The 19,187-nt window shown below is 41.2% G+C and overlaps 2 protein-coding genes across 3 annotated transcripts in view; one reads left to right on the forward strand and one right to left on the reverse strand.

The window, feature by feature from the left end:
* ITGB3BP (integrin subunit beta 3 binding protein) overlaps positions 1-9,464 on the reverse strand; it is a 63,505-nt gene extending 54,041 nt beyond the window's left edge. Inside the window, exons 1-2 of the mRNA XM_075535066.1 lie at positions 9,409-9,464; positions 9,035-9,283 (exon numbers count right to left, since the gene is read on the reverse strand). Coding sequence (XP_075391181.1) covers positions 9,035-9,283; positions 9,409-9,464 — 305 coding nt within the window. The remainder of the gene's footprint in view (positions 1-9,034; positions 9,284-9,408) is intronic.
* EFCAB7 (EF-hand calcium binding domain 7) overlaps positions 9,349-19,187 on the forward strand; it is a 58,526-nt gene continuing 48,687 nt past the window's right edge. Inside the window, exons 1-2 of one of the 2 annotated variants that reach the window (XM_075557112.1) lie at positions 9,349-9,553; positions 13,417-13,604. In XM_075557112.1, the coding sequence (XP_075413227.1) occupies positions 13,418-13,604 (187 nt within the window). In that variant the 5' untranslated portion in view covers positions 9,349-9,553; position 13,417. The remainder of the gene's footprint in view (positions 9,554-13,416; positions 13,605-19,187) is intronic. The other variant, XM_075557121.1, reaches the window with a different exon arrangement.

The following is a 19,187-nucleotide window of genomic DNA, read 5'->3' on the forward strand; positions in this document are numbered from 1 at the left end:
AAGAAGAGCTGGAAACACAGAAAATCCAGGACAGATAAACCCCTAAGGACCAATAATGAGAGTAGCTATACCAGGAGGGGAAGGGGAAGGTGGGGGGAGAAAGGTGGGGAACCAAGCACAACAATCTACATATAACCCCTTCCCTGGGGGATGGACTACTGAAGAGTGGGTGAAGGGAGACATTGGTCAGTGTAAGACAGAAAAAATAATAATAATTTATAAATTATCAAGGGTTCGTGAGGGAGGGTGGGGAAAGGAGGGAAAACAATAAGGAGCCTGATCCCAAGGGCTCAAGTAGAAAGAAAATGTTTTTAAAATGATGGCAACAAATGTACACTTGTGCTTGACACAATGGATGGATGGAGTGTGATAAGAGTTGTATGAGACCCCAATAAAATGATTTTTTTTTAAAAATTACCCTGTGCGCATTATTTGCATAAAGATATAGGCAGTAATAAGAAATGATTTGTCCTCCCTGACTTGATTTACTAATTTTTAAACTGAGAAGAACTGAAAGAGTAGATAATCTAAGAATATTACTGAACATTATAAACACAAAAGTACAATCTAAAAGGGCTCACTGATTTCACTACCTTATGTGTGTTAGCCTATCATAAAATATTATTTTGAAACTAATTACATTTGTTTAAAGAATTACTTTAATCTCTTAGAAATCCACTTGAAATCAATTTAATGTGATTTTTCAATGAAGCAAGAAGATAACAGAGGTATGAACAAATAAAAGTGGCAGATAATCTATATTGGCAAATTAAAGTATTTATAGTTAATTTTGGAGATTTGAGCCCAGATGGCAAAGTGGGTTGCAAAATGGGTTACTAACCACAAGGTCAACAGTTTGAACACACCAGTTGCTCTGAGGGAGAAATATGAGGTTTTCTGCTCCCATAAAGATTCACCTCGGAAACCCATGGGACAGTTGTACTCTGTTTTGTGGGTTGTTAGAGTTGGGAGAGACTTGATGACAGTGAGTTTGTTTGTATAATATATGATAGCACATTCAGAGTATGAGATTCTCTGGTATTTCACAGCAATTCGAAAGTGGAATTCAAAACCTAAGGTTACACAGTACAGTATTTTAAACATTTATTTAGAAATTCTGTTAAGATGCAATGCTATTTTTCAGAAGGGCACAAACCCAGCCTGATATTAACGGATCCAAAACCCAAACTAAATTCACTACCATCAAGCTGATATTGACTCACAGCAACCTTATATTAACTGATGCTAACAAAATATTGCCTTAACACTAATACTTAATTTTCAGAGAAACTACATATTTTATAAATGTGAAAGTTAGGCACTGTATGTGGAAGACCAAAGATGAATTGATGCATTTGAAGTATGATGCTGGCAAATAATACTGCAAGTGCCATGGGCTGACTACCAGGAGAACAAACAAATCTGTTTTCAAAGAGGAACAGCCAAAATGCTCCTAAGAATGAAGGATGTTGAGACTGTCTCACATACTCTGGACATGCTATCAGGAAAGCCCAGTCCCAGGAAATGGATATCATGCTTGGTAAAGCAGAGGGAAATGAAAAAATTACTGATATCCTTTTGCAAATTATTCCACCACCATTAACATAAACTCAATGCCCCCTAAGCAAAAACTCTTCTTCTTTCACCCATGGTAATCATGAGTCAACTATGGCTTCTTTCTTTTTTTGTAGTTTTCTTGTTATAATGTTCACAAATCATCCATTTTCGCAGTCAAATTGTTTTGGAAGAACTGTATGTACATCATCACAATCAGTTCTGGTGTTCCCTCCCCCACCTTGAAAAGATGTAGTCTCAGAAACTCAAAGGGGCAGTTTTACTCTGTCCTGTAAGGTTACTATGAGTCCCTACGAGTCAGAAATCGATGGCAGAGTTTGGTTCTTAGTTGTTATACAAGGGGTACCCCCCCAAAACTGGAATCTTTTCAAAGCTATCTAATTCTAATTATTTATTTTCACAGTGGGCAGTGAGTTTATTGGGGGGCAAGGAGGGGGGTAGTGAGGTTGCACACGCACCACGCACGCGTAGTTACACAGTGACGGGACACTTCAGACATGCACACACTCGCCACTGGTCCCACTGTCCCCGTGTCCCTGTCTCCAGCAGAACACGGCCCATAGTGTCTGAGAGTCCTGGGCTGGTCCGCCCACATTTTTGTGGGGCACTTGGCAGGCTTGGCACAGGCTGGCAAGCTCCCTGGGCGGCAGGGGTCCTACTGTATCCCCTACTAATTTTTTTTTAAATAAAACAAACCTTGTCACCTTCAAAGTACTCTTCATTACACTTGATACATTTGTCAAATCTGTGATTCTATTCTTGGAAACATTTTTAAAATTCAACTGTTTGGATGGCTGACAGCACTACCTTTATACTTCACTTCTTCTAGGTCGTCAAATCACTGTCCTTTCAGATCCCTGTGCATTTGTGGGATCAAAAAGAAGTTGCATGGAGTGAGGTCAGGTGTATGGGGCAAGAGAGGCATGCTTTCTTGCCAAAAACTGGCACACTGAGATGGCTGCGTGAGCAGGTGTGTTCATTCATGTGGGAAATTGCCAGACATCCAGCACAAGGATGGTCACCAATTGGCATTTCACCTTTTCTGAAATGAGAAAACCACTCATACACTTGAGTTTTTCCCACAGCCCGGTCCTTGTAAGCTGTGTTCAACATCACAACAGTTTCTGCAGCAATTTTCCTGAGCAGGAAACAAAATTTCATAGCCGCATGCTGTTCTTTTAAATTGGCCACCACAAAAATGAGGTCCAAGTCAAACTGCTTTTATGAAAAAATTCACTGTGACCAGAGAGAACCTCCCCAGTTAACGCCACTGAGTGCACTAACTCAGAGCAAGTTGCTCAGTGCTCACCTAGCAGGAAAAATGCACACTATGAACATCGAGCTCTCTTCCTTTCCTTTTTTTGAAGGGAGGGTACTCATTCATATTTGCTCTCTCTGTGTGTACACTTAGCTATATTGTTTTCTAAGGTTACCCTGTGGATAACAATGTGAACTATGGGAATTCCAGGACACTTCATTGTGCTTATGCTCAATCTGCAGGTGGATAAAAAAAAAACAAACAGAAAAAGGGACTGCATGGTTTAAAATCAGGGTTGTATCTTTTCACATACTTTCTCAATCTGTACAAGCAAGTAATCTGAGAGACTGGATTATTGCAAGGGGTATCTAGCCCAGAGCACATCATTACGGGTCCAGTAGGTACAACTGTACAGCAATAAGTAAAGATCATAGTAAAGTCATAGAGAGCATGAGAGACAGAAGAGAGATTGAAATAATGAAGTCAGACACAATTCATGGTAGCCGTGCTCACCTCAGCTCCACTTGGTGGTCCACATGGAGAGATATTTAATGCTAACCAAGGCTTTTATATTCTCTAGGGACAGGCAAGCCCCCTAATTACAGGTGAAGACATACGTCACAGGAAAGGGTTGTGCTATAGGTAATACAGTAATGGGAGGGCGTGATCTAGGGGCATACATGCAATAGGAAGAGGAGGGATTGGGGGTATACATGTGACAAGATGGGCAGATCCTAGATTCAGAAAGGCAGCTTAACTTTGGATGTCCCAAGGAGGGTTTGATCTGTGTTCTGAATCTCCATAAGAACCATTATCAGTAGGGTGTAGACTCCACCTACAGGAACCAAATTGATGACTGTAGGCCTGTCCATTGTCCTTAACAGCAGGGAGAAGGGCCTACAGTAGCCTGGTGATGGGAAGATGTCTGTAAGCATCTGACCTCCGCCACAGATTGTATGTAAAAGATTGTGGTGGGGACTACAATGAGGGATGCCTAATTTTTACCTCCCCTCCCCAAGGGGACAAACAACAGTAATGTGGGCAAAAGGAGACAGTGGCAGTGTAATTTATCAAGGGGTCATGAGGGTAGGAGGGAGGGAGGGAAAAAAGAGCTGATACCAAGGGCTCAAATAGAATATCAATGTTTAGAAAATAATGATGGCACCATATGTACAAATATGCTTGATACAACTGATGTATGGATTGTTATAAGAGCTGCAAGAACCCCCAATAAAATGATCTTAAAAAAAATTCACCTAGCATGGTGCTTGAAATATAGCCAAACCAACCCAAACCCACTGCCAGGGAAACAATTCCAATGTATAGCAACCCTATGAGTTGCCATCAAGTCCAGTCCAACTCACAGTGACCCTGTAGGGCAGGGCAGAAGTGTCCTAGGGGTTTCTGACATTAGCAGCCCAACCAGTAACAACTAATCCCTGGGCCTCTTCCTAATAAAACAAGTACCTGCTAGATCACTGGTTCTCAACCTTCCTAATGCTGTGACCCTTTAATCCAGTTCCTCATGTTGTGGTGATCGCCTACCATAACATTATTTTCGTTGCTACTTCCTAACTTTAATTTTGCTGTTATGAATCGTCATGTAAATATCTGATATGCAGGACGTATTTTCATCGTTACAAATTGAACATAATTAAAGCATAGTGATTAATCACAAACACAGTATGTAATTATATATTGTGAAATATTTATTTATAATTATAAATAAATGAAATTTTACTGTGGGGCGAGGTCAGATGCTTACAGGCAACTTCCCTGAGGGCAATCAGTTGCCAGACTGCAGAGGGCCCTGCTCCCTGCTGTTAAGGCCAATGGGCAGGCCTACAGTCATAGATTTGGTTCCTGTAGGTGGAGGTTCACACCCTACTGATGATTCCTATGGAGATCCAGCTGCCATCCTGACTCTAGGATCCGCCCATCTTGTCGCATGTATACCACCAATCCCTCCTCTTCCTATTCCGTGTATGTCCCTAGACCACGCCCTCTCATTGCTGTATAACCCATAGTGCAACCCCTTTCTCTGATGTATGTCTTTACCTGTAATTAGTGGGCTTGCATGCCCCCAAAAGGAATATAGGCCTGGGTTAGCAATAGAGATCTCCCTCAGTCGTGCTCTCTCGTCTCCTCCCTTGACCTCTCCTCACCTCCCTATCCTCCTGTTTCCCTTTTCCCTTCCCCTCCTTCCCTTCCCCCTCTCCACATGAACCATCAAGCAGGGCTGAGGTGAGCATGCTACCATGAAATGTGTCTGACTCCATTATTGCAATATCTATTTTATCGCTCATGCTTCCGATGACTTTAATATAATATTTATATATCTCAAGTGTACAATTGTGCTTACTGAACCCGTGATTAGTGGTGGGGGTTGGCACCCCAATTCAAAACACATTTTACCTTGAAGCATGGTGTAGCATGGGTAACAGTCTTCACCCTGGGTACTTCACGCGGGGTACTCGTATGTGCGTATCTGCATGTGGGTGGACCCGCCAGGGGATGGATAGAGGAGCGGTGTCTTGGTTCCTAAGACCTTTGGAAATATGTGTTTTCCGATGGTCTCAGGCGACCCGTGAAAGGGTCGTTTGACTCCCAAAGGGGTCGCGACCCCCAGGTTGAGAACTGCTGTTAGAACAACAGTTGTCCAAAAGCCCCACTTTACTAGTGTTTTGGTTCCCCCCAGTCTTAGTTATATCTAGTGCAGCCATAACATAAATACCACAAATATTTGTCACCTTACATTAAACATTTTTCATCACCACAACAAAGACAATGCATTCCCAAACTGGCTATAGCCACACCCATAGATGTTAGGATTTAAGGCTGGGGGTGGTTAAGGGGTGTAAGGAGAGTCCTGCAAAAAGTAATGGAAACATGGAATTTCCCCCCAAACTTCTTGAAGTTCCCCTTGTACAACATATTTTAGAGGGATACAATTTAATCAATGGCATCTACTCTCTGTAACAAATTTAGTTCAGGCGGTATCAACACTTGTTACGCAACAGTTTCTGTTGTATTCCTACCTACAGAGGAATTCGTTACCTTACCCTACGAGTTAAGCGTGTGGAGGGAGTTAATGTTAATTGCTCTTAGGTAGATTTCAAGTCAAAGCAAACCCATGTATTATAAAGAACTGGCCCATAGGGTTTTATTTGCTGTGGTATCTCTGGGTGAGTTCAAATCACCAACCTGTATGTTAGCAGTTGGGCACAAACTGTTTGGGTTACCTAATTAGATTATTTTTATCATGCAACTATAAGGAGATCTAACTGGGAAAGGAAAGAAGTAATAACTTTTAAGGGTATAAATGAAACAAGCATTTATTGATATCTGTTTAAGACTAAGTGGAAGTGATACTAGCAGGTTCATCCATTGTGGGCAGTTTTCCGTGGCACTTTCAGATTAAAGAGACTAACAGAAAGGTCTGGCAATGTTTCCAAAATTGGCCAAAGAAAATATGGATAAGAACAGTCTTACTCATTTGCTCTGGAAACCTCAGGAGGAATCAATCAATGGAGGAGGCATCATTTTTGGTGAGAGGGCTCATGAGGGTGAGGTAGATCCTTGGTGAGATGGGGAAGAGACATAAAGATGGACTCAAACAGCCAGTAATCTTAAGGATGACACAGGGCAGGGAAAGTTTTCTTTGTACTCGAAGAAGCCATGAGTTGAATTTGATTGGTGGTAGATTCTATCTATATTTAAGAAACTATATTAGCTCTTAGGGCTTTTTCACAAATATTTTTTCTAAGCTGTAATGTCCTTATCTGTAAAGTAGGGCTAACAATAGCCTCTACCTACAAAACTCAATGTAAAGAAAACCATAATCCTCACAAGTGGACCAATAGATAGTAACATGATAGAGAAAAGATTCTTCTTACATGGATCCACAATCCATGCTCATGGAACCAACAGTCAAGAGATCATATAACATATAGCCTTGGGATTAAGGTGTATCTGACCCAAGCCATGGTATTTTTAATGGCCTCATATATATGTGAAAACTGGACGTTGCTGAAGGAATACTGAAGAAGAATCCATGTATTTGAATTATAGTGCTGACAAAGAATATTCAAAGTACCACAGACTGCCAAAGATCTGTCTTGGACGAGGTATTGTGGGTTAAACATTGGATTGCTAACTGCAAGATCAGCAGTTCAAAAACCACTAGCTGTTGGCTGTGAGAAAGATGAGGCATTCTAATCTCAGAGTTACAGTCTCAGAAACCTGCAAGAGCAGTTCTACCCTGCCCCACAGGGTTTCTATAGGTCAGAATTGAACATGATGGCAGAGAGTTGGATCAGGAAGATAAGCAGAATGTTCCTTAGAAGCATAAATGGCAAGACTTCATCTCATGAACTTTGGACATACCAGGAGAGACCAGTCGCTGAAAGGACATTATGCTTGGTTAAGTAAAGGGATGTGAGAAAGAGGAAGACTCTCAATGAGATGGATTGACAGAGTGGCTGCAACAATGGGCTCAAATATAACAACTGTGCACGTGGTTCAGGACCATGGTGTTCCTGCTGTCCATGTGGTCACTGAGTGTGAACCGACTCAATGACACTTAACAACAACATTGCATTGGACAAATCATCTGGGCAAGACCTTTTTGACACATTGAAGGGCAAGAATATCACTTTGCAGACTAAGGTACACCTAACCCAAGCCATGGTACTTTCAATCACCTCATATGCCTTTGAAAGCTGGGCAATAGATAAGAACGACCAAAGAATTGATGCATTTAAATTATGATGGTGGCAATGAATAGTGAAAGTACCATGGACTGCCAGAAGAAAAAGCAGACCTGTCTTGGAAGTACAACCAAATTGTTCCTTAGAGGCAAGGACGGAGAGATTTACCCTCATATACTTTGGACATGTTATCAAGAGTGACCAGTCCCTGTTGAAGGACATCATACTTGTAGAGTACAAGGCAGTACAAAAGAGGAAGACCATTTGATAAGATGGATTGACACCGTGGCTGCAACAATGGGCTCACCCACAACAATTGTGAGGATGGCACAGGACCAGGCAGTGTGTTTCATTCTGTTGTACACAGGACTGCCATGAAGCAGAACAAGTCTACAGTACTTAACAACCAGCATCTCCAAAAGACCCTTTTTAGAATTCAATGAGAAAATGAGGGTGAACTGGTAAACAGTGCCTAGTTCATAATTATTCGATAAATGTGGATCTTATTATTTCTGGACATTTTTCACTTCCATGTCAATTACAACTCTATAAAAATATTTCCCCAGTCGGTTTTGATCAAACATGAAAACAAAAGAGGAACAAGTTACTGTCCAAGCGTCCAGGCAGGGGAAAGGTATCTAAGCAGAGGGGAAAGGTATCTAAGCAGAGGGGAAAGGGACCTAAGCAGAGGGAAAATTCACGTTAGACAATGTGAGGTTAATTTGGCAATGGAAAGAAAGAAGGCAAAGGTAGAAAACCGTTTCAGAGGTTTATTTCAGAGCTCTGGGGCGAAGTTCACGGACCCCTAAATCAGGGCCAGAGAAATCGCAACGCCCTGGAAGGAGGGGAGAGCACAGAAAGGGATGGGAGCATCCTGAGTTCCCAGGTGAGGTTCCCGGGCCCCCAGTTGGGGCCCTGCGAAGTCACGCTGTCCAGGTGGAGAGTTTTATAGGCCACGTCTGGGGGGTGGGGGAAGGAGTAGGGGGGGAATTTTCCACTGCAACTTTGTTGTCTGCAGGTCCGGAGCTAGGCAACAGCGTCCAAAGTTTACCTGTTAACGGTTAGTTTTCTGCACCTGAGCCTGAAGACCACCGGGGAAAGTGGGAGTGGGTGGGTGGAGGGTGTGTTGTTGTGTGTGTTTGTTTCTGGCTTCTCGTAGCGTCCTTGAAGTGTAGCTCTATCTCCTCGCCCGCCTGCCCTGCTAACTCCCGCTTCAGCCCGACATTAGACAGCTTTGCCTAATTTCAGTTCTTTGCCCGACTTTTGAAAAGAGCTTTCATAGGGCAGTAACTGTGTCTCACCACCCACAGAGCTTGTCAAATGCCTTGGCGAATCATCGTTAGAGCGGACCAGGGCTAACCGGAGAGGACGGTGGGAATGCCTAGTGGGTAGAGCCCGAGTGACTGTCCACGAGAGACAAAGTTCCCCGCAGAAAGTAAGCGCCAAGCGTGAAGAGTCACCGAGGCACGTCACACCGACGCGGCTGGCTCACCGAGGTGCCAGAAAACAACCGTGCCGGACGAGATACCTACGGCATTTCGAGAGTCGGGGGAGCGCGGCCGCCGCCGGGTCAAACAAACCGAACTCCCTCCCGGGGGTGGAGACGCGGCAGCGGGAAACCGCCGCCGGAAAGCGACGCCGCCTCACTCCCGAAGCGGCCCGCCGGAAACACGCTCCGGGCCGCGAAGGGTCCGCGGAGGCTGATGGAGGAAGTCCGCCCGCAGGTGACAGCCAGACGCCGCTGGGTGAAGCACAAGAGCCTTATCTTTACGATGCTGGCTGCCAGCCTTCTCGGCCGCCGAGGGAGGAAGAACGGAGACGTCTCTGTACGCTCTCGTTGGACCCCGCCTAGGTTTCTAGCCGGACCTTTGGGCCGTGTGCTCTGCACTCGACTTCCGGTAGTGGACAAGTTCCGTTGCCATGGTAACTAGAGCAAGGCCCCGACCAGTTCCGCGACGGTGAGAGGTGCGCGACGTCGCTGCAGAGACTTGGCTGCGTTTGCTGGAATTAGGTAGCAAACAGCTCGCTATCTCCGTCTCTTCGCCCCGCTCCGTCCCTCACTGTTGTGCTTTCTCTTCTCTCACCTGCTCTTTTTACTTCCCACACTAACCACTGGGGTGTGGGTGGGTGTGTACCAACAGTGTCCAGATAAATGCAGGTCTGTGCCCAGAGGAAGACAATAGATACTGCCCGAGATTCGCCGTGAACGTATTTCTGTGTAGCGACGGTGCCTGGGTGGCTTTCTGTTTGCACTTGGCCGTGACTGAAGCCTCGGGCGCTGGAGAACAGTTTATTTTGCTTGCTATTGTGTGGCTGGTTATTTATGGAGCCGTTTGCTGCAATGTGCTCTCTCGGCCCCTGCGTGGGTCTCGGGCTGGAGTTTTAAATGAAGGAGGTTTTCAAGCCTGAGGGGCGCAGTTATATATTTATTTAAGCTGCAGTTCCGTCTCTTGTTAGAGAAAAAGGCAAGTGTAGAATTCTGGAACTTGTCATTGGCTCTCCACGGGAAGGAGTGACTATATTTTGAACCAGGATGATGCTGAAAGATAGTTGGATTTTTATCAATGCTTGCTGTCCATTCCTTTTCCCGTCCTCATGGGAACGCTTTTTGCACATTTGTGGGATGTGTGCACGCATATGTGTTTAAAACACTGATGCTTAATTATCGTGATACCAATTTGCAGTAACCAGACTGTGACACCACCTCCCTATGGGGTCCTTCTAAATCTGGTGTAATATGAAAGTGTCAGGCAGGCGGTCTGTGTATTATAAATAGGGTACTTCATCCATGATAAGCGATTATTATCTTTCTTTCCCAAGTGTAAAAGACGCATGTAATTCAAGAAGGTGCGGGTGATTTAGGCCTCCTGCGTAAGAATCCAATGAGTCCTGAAGGAGACCGTACCTGTGTTGTCTTATTGTTGAACTTGAAATATCCAATTTATTGGGTTGGAATGTAGTTTTAGATGTCAAAGCTGGGGAAAGTAATGCTGGAAGCTGTTAGACCACCAAGCACAATATAGTCCTAGAAGCCTCCATACAGATTAATAAAAAAGAAACTTAGTATTTGGAATTTATTGTTTTTCTCCTTACTACTAGCTGGGTGGTATCTCTGTCCCTCAATTTCCTCATCTGTAAAAGGGACACACATTATTAGATCATTATTAGAAGAGACAAAGATGATAAGCAGAGGTGCTGCATAAACCCAACATATTAATAATGAAGCACAGTAAAACTCTATTATGCTATTGCTGTAAATGGAAGTTATAAATTTTCAGTCATTTAATATGTGTGGCTGCATTATTGAGATGTAGCGTTGCTACTATATAGCTCCGTGGTTCTCAACCTTCCTAATGCGGTGACCCTTTAATACAGTTCCTTATGTTGTGACCCCCCAACCATAAAATTATTATTTTTTAAAATCACTTATTGGGGGCTCATCCAACACCATACATACACCCATACATCCATCACAATCCATACATATCTCATTTGTGTCAAGCACATTTGTACATTCGTTATCTCATCATTCTCAAAACATTTGCTCTCCACTTAAACCCCTGGCAGCTCATAAAATTACTTTCATAGCTATTTCATAACTAGTTTTGCTACGGTTATGAATTGAGTGACCCCTGTGAAAGGGTCATTCAACCCCCAAAGGGGTCACTACCCACAGGTTGAGAACTGCTGGTCTAACGGTTGGCTACTGTAGAGGATGGGTGCCAGCTGCCAATCACATCTCAATTTTTCATTGTTGTTTCACTCAGCGACAGTTTATTTGTCGTTGTTAAGTGTCATCGAGTCAGGTCAGCAGAGTGAAACACTGCCAGGTCGTGTGCTATCCTCACTATGGTTGCTGTGTTTAAGCCCTTTGTTGGGGCAACTGTGTCAGTTCATCTTGTTAAGCACCTTCCTCCTTTACCAAATGCCTTCCTCCTCTTTACCAAGCAAGATGTCCTTCAAGGACTGGTCTCTCCTGACAGCCTATCCAAAGGACATGAGACGAAATCTTGCCTTCCCTGCCTCTGAGAGCGTTCTGGTTGGACTTCTTCCAAGACAGGTGTGTTTATTAGGACAGTATGTAGTTCCTACTATAGCCAGGCCTGCGCCCTGGTGGCAGAGTGGGTTACTTGTCCTGCCAACTGGAAGATCAGCAGTCTAAGGCACTGTCTGCTCTGAGGGAAAGATAAGGCTATCTACTGTGGTGTACGGTTACAGTTCTGCCCCCGTAGGGTTGCTATGAGTTAGAATCAACTTGATGGCCATAAGGCTTTTGGGGGCAGTGAATATTGCCAGGCAAGGGACACTGGTGGTAGTGCAGTGGTTAAAGCAACTGCTAACCAAAAGGTGGTTCAAACTCATTAACCGTTATTGGAGAGAACTATAACTGACTGCTTCCATTAAAATTGACAGCTTTTGTCGAAGGGATCAGGTATCAAGCATCAAGGAACAAAAAATCATATCATTGTAAATGTGGGTGAGTGCAGAGTGGAGACTCAAAGCCCAATGGTAGCCAACCAGACACCCCTTGCTGAGGGGTTGTGGGGAGGAGATGAACCAGTCAGGGTGCAGCGTAGCAACGATGAAACATATAACTTTCCCCTAGTTTTTAAATACTCCTCCCATCCCCCCACTATCATGATCCCAATTCTACCTTGCAAATCTGGCTAGACCAAAGGATGTACATTGGTACAGATAGCAACTGGAAACAGGGAATCCAGGACAGATGACTCCTCCAGAACCAGTGATGAGAGTGGCGATGCCTGGAGGGTGGAGAGAATGTAGGGTCGAAAGCGGAAACTGATTACAGGAATCTATATATAGCCTCCTCCCTGGGGGAGGGAGAGCAGATAAGAGGGCGGGAGAGACATCAGACAGTGTAATATATGAGAAAATAATAATATATGAATTATGAAGGGTTCATGAGGTAGGGGGGAGTAGGGAGAGAGGGGGAAATGAGCAGCAGATATTAAGGGCTCAAGTAGAAGGCAAATGTTTTGAAAATGATGGTGGCAACAAATGTACATATGTTCTTGACACAATGGATGTATGTATGGATTGTGATAAGAATTGTACAAGCCCCTAATAAAATGATTTAAAAATAAATAAATAAATAAGTGGGGAAAAAAAAAAGATTGACAGCTTTGGAAACCCTATGGGGCAGTTGTACTACTCGGTCCAGTAGGGCTGTGAGTTGGAATCAGCCCCAGGGCAATGGGCTTTTTATTTTATAAGAATAATTTACTTAATCTTCATAACAACCATATATGAAGAATTTCTACTGTTCTATTGTTTTAGAGATTAATTATATGCTTGTGTTTCCTTTGTTTTATGGTTCTTTGGTTTTATGTTACATTTTTGTACTTTTTCCATTTTCACATACTATATATATATATATATATATACATACACGGGGGCTTCACAAATTTGTGGAAAAATTAATTTGAAAGATAATGGAATTTGTCCTAGGAACTTTTTGGACTCCCGTAAAATAGAAGGGCAGTGCTAAAGAGGAAGCACCCTCTGTGCGATGGATAGATGGACTCTGTGGGTCCAAATATGACAGCAGTTGTGGGTGTGGCTTAGGACGCTCAGTCAGTGTTTCATTCTTTGTCCATAGGGCCGCTTGCTATGAGTTGAAATTGATTCAACTGCACCTGTATGTGTATATCATCTCACTAGAAATCAACTGATAAGAGTTTATTCTAGTTGACTACATTATATGTCCATATATTATTGTTTATATATATTTATGTACACATCGTAATGTTTGATTTTTTTCCCTCCATGTGAAAGAAGAGGTATCATTGGCTACACAGGAGGTTATCATTGATTGAAACATTTAAAAATTATTTTACAATTATTTCCCACCAGAATGGCCAGCAGTCCAGGAAGTGAAGCTGCTTTCTTCAATCAGAAATCGATGCTTTCAGAGAGTTCTCGACCAAAGAAATGTCCATTAACTGAGGAGGAGATATTTTACATGAACTGTAGAGCTGCTTACCTAAGTGTTTTCAAGAGTAGCTTAGAGAACATTGTTTCTAAAGATCAACTTTATTTAGGTAAGTTTTAAAATTTCTGTATTTGTTCCTTATGTTTTGAAAGTTAATAAATACATCAGGAAGACTTGGATTAGAATTGCTGCATCATTCCATTTTCTTAGTGAAGCTGAGCAATGCAGCCACATTAAACTATTATTCCATTTTAAATAATTACATATTCTAGAAGACTCAAAATAGAACCTTCAATGTGAATATAGACCAGATCAGTATTTTAAAAGCCCTTACCAATTATTTGCTTATTTTTTCTATTTCTGTAGTTTTGTTTATACTAATAAAATTAAAATATACTGATACTAAATCAGTAGTCTTAATTTTACCTAGACTCAGGAAAATTTAAATGATACATAAAATTTTGTTGTTCATGAGGAGCTAATAATTAATGAGCAAAAAGAAAAGGATCCACTTCTAAAATTAATAGTTGTGATGGTTGTACAGTTTAAAATGTTTAAACTATTGGGCTATATGATATGTGAATTATATGTCAAGACTTTAAAAATAGCTTGCTCAGGAAAGAATTGGGAGATAAGTGAAAATTTGTGTGGTCCCTATTGCTTCTTTCTCTCTCTTTTTTTTAAACATTTTATTAGGGGCTCATACAACTCTTATCACAATCCATGCATATATATACATCAATTGTATAAAGCATATGTGTACATTCTTTGCCCTAATCATTTTCTTTCTTTTCTCTTTTTACATTTTATTAGGGGCTCATACAACTCTTTTCTCAATCCACACATATGCATACATCAATTGTATAGAGCACATCCGCGCATTCTTTGCCCTGATCACTCTCAAGCTTCTCTCTTTTATCGCTTCTCTCAACATTCCTTTGTTTGCAAAGTACCTAAAACCACTCTGTTTGATACTTGGCAAGTGCATTAGCTTTGGTCTTTAATCCAAAATCAAACACTTTCAGTAATTCTAATTCATAGCAACCCTAAAGATATAAGGGAGCTGCCACCTACAGTTTCCAAGGCTGTAAGTCTTCCGAGAAGCAGGCTGCTTCATCTTTCCCCCTCGGAGACTGGTGGGCTCACATTACTGACTTTCTGGTTTGCAGTTTGAACACTAACCATTGTTTCTTCAGGACTCCTTAGAGTCATTAGCTGGAACCACTGCCGCAGCAATCTCTCTCATGGCAGCCCCAGGAGAGTAGAACCCTCGAGATGGGTTTCTGAGACTCCCACAGAGTGGCTGCTGGGAGGTTAGCAGCGGTAACACTTAATCCGACATTGCCGCACAATACCAGGTCATATCGACTAGTCAGTTTCATTAAGTCTAATCACTTTATGGTAGAGAAACTTATTTTGCCAACTTTAAAATCAGTTTATTTAGCTTGGGCATGTTTTTGCAACAATGTCTTGGGTTTGTACTCAACAAGATCTTTATGGGGAGTGAAAATGTTACACTGCAGTTGATGCCGAAGTAGAAGGTATTAAGGTTGGGCAGCTAACCACCAGCTAAAGCTACTCAGATGGAGAACTCTGATGCTGTTTGCTTCCATGAAGATTTACAATCTCAAAAGCCCTAAATGGGATCACTGTGAGTGAGAATCAACTCCATGGCATAGGTTTTTTAAAGCCGTTTAAATGCTAATGCACGTGATTAAAGAGATTTTTAAATGATGTTTAGTTTTACTTTGATTTATATAATTTTAGAATTAATACATTTAATTTTAAGTATTTGTGTTTCATATGTACTAAATGGAACAAATTTATTTAATTAAAATGACTTCTGAGTAATTTACCATTTCTGAAATAATGTAAAGTTTTAAAATTTCACATTCTTTCATCTATCATTTAGTTTGTAATTATACACACACACAGATCCAAAGTATGTCTGAGGGGCCTTCAAAGGTTCTTCAAAAGTTGAAATAAAATATAATGGGATTACAAGTGCTGTCTTGTGGTGGTTTTTGTGGGATAACAATGAACTGCGTGCTTTTGTGTTCATACTTCTCGGAGCACTGTCATGATGTCCAGTCACCCAGGCGACGGTTTCCTAGAGTGGCCGGTAGGACCCTGGGTGGAGCGGGCCACCCTGGGGGTTGTGAATGCAGATTCCAACAGTTTTTATTTGCCAGGACGTGTTGAGTAATTTATATATTTTTTTCTGAAAAAGGGGTTCTAGGCCAAATAAGGTCAGGAGCCTATGATCTAGATTTTCAAAAAGGTGTAATGTGAACCTGTGACATCTCTTTCTTACTATTCTGTCTTTCGTCTATATCCTTGGGCCACTATGCACATATCACCTGCTCTGACGTTTCCCTTTCAAGGTTGAAAGTGCAACACCGTTATCAGAGCTTGAGTTTCTTCCTGCCTACCCTCACCCCCGATTTCTAAACAATACAGGAGTTATGGGCTCATGGGCAAGTCTACAGTAAACACTGGCAAAAAATCAGTATTTTGGTGTCAAATTTCAAATATCCAAAGCTACATTTCTTACTGTCTTCAAAGTCTGTCGTAATTGACTTCAGCTAATTTTAAACCTAAAGTCAAGTTCATAGTTACTAGAATTTACCAATTTCTTATATATAGGAATGTCTACTTAGACTACATGTGTTGGCAAAATTAATTTTATTCTGAGAAAGTTACTCTTCTGTAATTAACAGCATATTTTTAAAAATTATTTCCTTTGATATTAAAGATAGCCACAGTGTATGCTACACTGTCACTTGTAGGATTTTTGTGACCTTTGAATAACAACTTTATTTAGGTCCTATTTGTATTGGTATCTTTCAAAGGCTAAGGGCTGTCTGGGTATAGAATCTTAAACCGCATATTCCTGTTCCTCGATTCCCTTACTAGATTAATAAGGGATAGCAAATATTTATCTTGTGTTCCTAGGAAAACTTGATAATCAGAACACTGGTTTACATCCAAGATAATCTTGTGGTAGGGGAAAAATCGTTATACCGATTTCATTGCTAGAAATGTCCACAAAGGCTCTCTAGGCGCATAAACAACAACAAATTCACTGCCATCAAGCTGATTCTCACTAGTAGCAACCATACCGGCCAAGTAACACTGCCCCTATGGATTTCCGAGACTGTTAGCTTTTACAGGAGTAGAGAGCCTTGTCTTTTTCCCAAGGAGCAGCTGGTGGTTTCAAACTGCTGGCCTCTGGTTAGCAGCCTAACACATAACCAGCCACTATACTGCCAGGGCTCCTTTCTAGGTGAATAGAAGATTACACTTTAGATAGTTGCTCCTTCTGTTAGCTCGGAAAGCCACCTCTAGATGATCTTTTGCTCTTGTTTCTGTAAGAGAATCTAAGTTATCTAGGTGTCTAGCATAATTTGGAGGGTAACAAAAGGTATTTAATCTGCAGACTCTAATACATATGCCACGAGAGAGAAATTTTACACTTCACCTGTGGACTTATTATTTAGATGATAAAACTTTTTAAGATCCAGGAAGTTTGTATCTCTTAAAAGATTCCCCCTGTATTAGCATGTACACAATAAAGGTTCAAAATCTCTGACTGATAATGTCTGTATTTATCACTCTGATATAGCTTTTTATTTCCTTGTGAATATTTCTATAATTAAATGGTTTTATATTTATCCCTTAATACATTAAATTGTAGGATATGCAAGTTACTCTTTTTAGTGTTAGTTTGATGTAATCAGTTAGGGAAATCCTATCACAAATAATTGGCAATATCAAATAAAAAATAAGATTTTACAATGGAAATTGGTAGCACAGTGTAGCATGCCCTCAAAACAAACAAGCAACCAAAAACCCCAAACCCACTGCCATTGAGTTGATTTGTATTCAATATAGGGTTTCTGAGACTACAGATCTTTACAGCTGGTGGATTTGGACCACTAGCCTTGCGGTTAATATCCCACCATCTAACCAACAGCACCACCAAGGGTCAAGTTCAGAGCAGTTTTAATCCTCAAAATTCTGTTAACTCTGTGGTTTTTAGAAAATATATCTTTGGTTCATTTAGAATCCAGCCTTGTCTTTCTTTATACATGTCATCATTAATATGCAGAGATATATTTGTGAATTAACAGATTACTGTTATCCAACTGTGTAAATTATTTAAAGTTGTTTAAAACCATTATGTTTGTAGTGTGACATGATACATGCAAATATACAAAGCCTTTTCCACATCGTAACTCTTAGTCTTTCATAGACAAAACCATATGGTTTTCAAAGTAAACTGTAGGATTATTTTTAAGAGTTTTGGCTAAAATGAGAATAATTTTCTCTTTCCACCTCTATGATATACTTCTCTCAAAGTATATCGACAGTCTAGATTTTTAGCTGGGCCTAATCACAAGTTGCAAATGGATACTTTTTTGTACATATATTTTTCTGTTTGGAACATGATTAATTTTATTAAGTGTATACTACAAAGCAGGGATGAGCATTTCAGATATCATGCCATATTGACACGAATATCCGCACACTAATGATTTCCTCATGCGAACCTTCATTAATAAAGCTACTGAGACAGAAAAAGTAACAATCAAGGCTTTCATTCACAAAATAATTAGGTGATTTGTCCGGAACAGAAAAGAATGAAGGAAACCAAAGATTCAGAGAAGAAACTATTCCACAAGACTCATATACATAGGTTTATCGATCCTGAGACCAGAAGAACTAGCTGGTGCCCGGTTAGCACGACTGACCATTTTAATCCAGACTACACAGATGGATATTGATAGAATGGGAAAACTGTGGAACAGACTCACATCCTGAAACAGCACAGAGTTGATGGACTGGCTGAGACAAAGGAGTCCCGGACACTATAGCCCTGAGGTAGTCTCTCAACTCTAACCACAATTATCCCCTGAGATCACGTTTTTGCTAAATAATAGATTAGTTTGTGGGGGAAAAAACTCATGAGTAATGATCTTACTTTTATTTAAAAAAACACTTTATTGTGATTTAGGTGATAGTTTATAGAGCAGTTAATCACTACGCATTTTCAATTCACCCATTTTAGCTCCCTCAGCATATCAACGCTTATATCACTTCCTCCTATGTCCCACGTTTGTCCCTCCTCCTTTTCTAACTTTGTCCTTGAGTAAATACTGCCCTTTCCATCTGAAATGGTTTATTAACCTAACATGGGGGTGAGTTTCGTTCCAGAGCTGAAGGGACACTGAAGGCCATAGTCTTGGGGTCTTACCAGTAAACCTGATCTCCCAGGATTTTGAGTTCTGTTCCACATGTTCCTCCTGCACTCACCCGGCTACCACTACCAAGTATTCTGAAAAGGATCCATTAGAAGGTCCTTGGTAGAGTAACAAACTTCTTTTAAAAAATAAAAATCAACTCTAGAAGACCAAGTTGTCAGAAATTACTCTAAAGCGAAGATTAGGCATTATAGCAGGGAAGCTAGAGTGGAACACATGGTGCAACCAGAATGGAACGAATTAGATTGATGGCACTTTGTGAAAACCATAACCAATCACTGAATAATTTGTGTAGAAATTATCAAATGAAAACATGGTTTGTTGTGTAAATAAAAATAGGTTAATAGTTATTCTATTCTTTTCCCTGTAGAATTCTTAAGAGGTAAAACAGATATCATCAGTTATTAAACCATGTAGGTTCAGAAGAA

Source organism: Tenrec ecaudatus, chromosome 1 (assembly GCF_050624435.1).
Source record: "Tenrec ecaudatus isolate mTenEca1 chromosome 1, mTenEca1.hap1, whole genome shotgun sequence".
NCBI classification, from domain to species: Eukaryota; Metazoa; Chordata; class Mammalia; order Afrosoricida; family Tenrecidae; genus Tenrec; species Tenrec ecaudatus.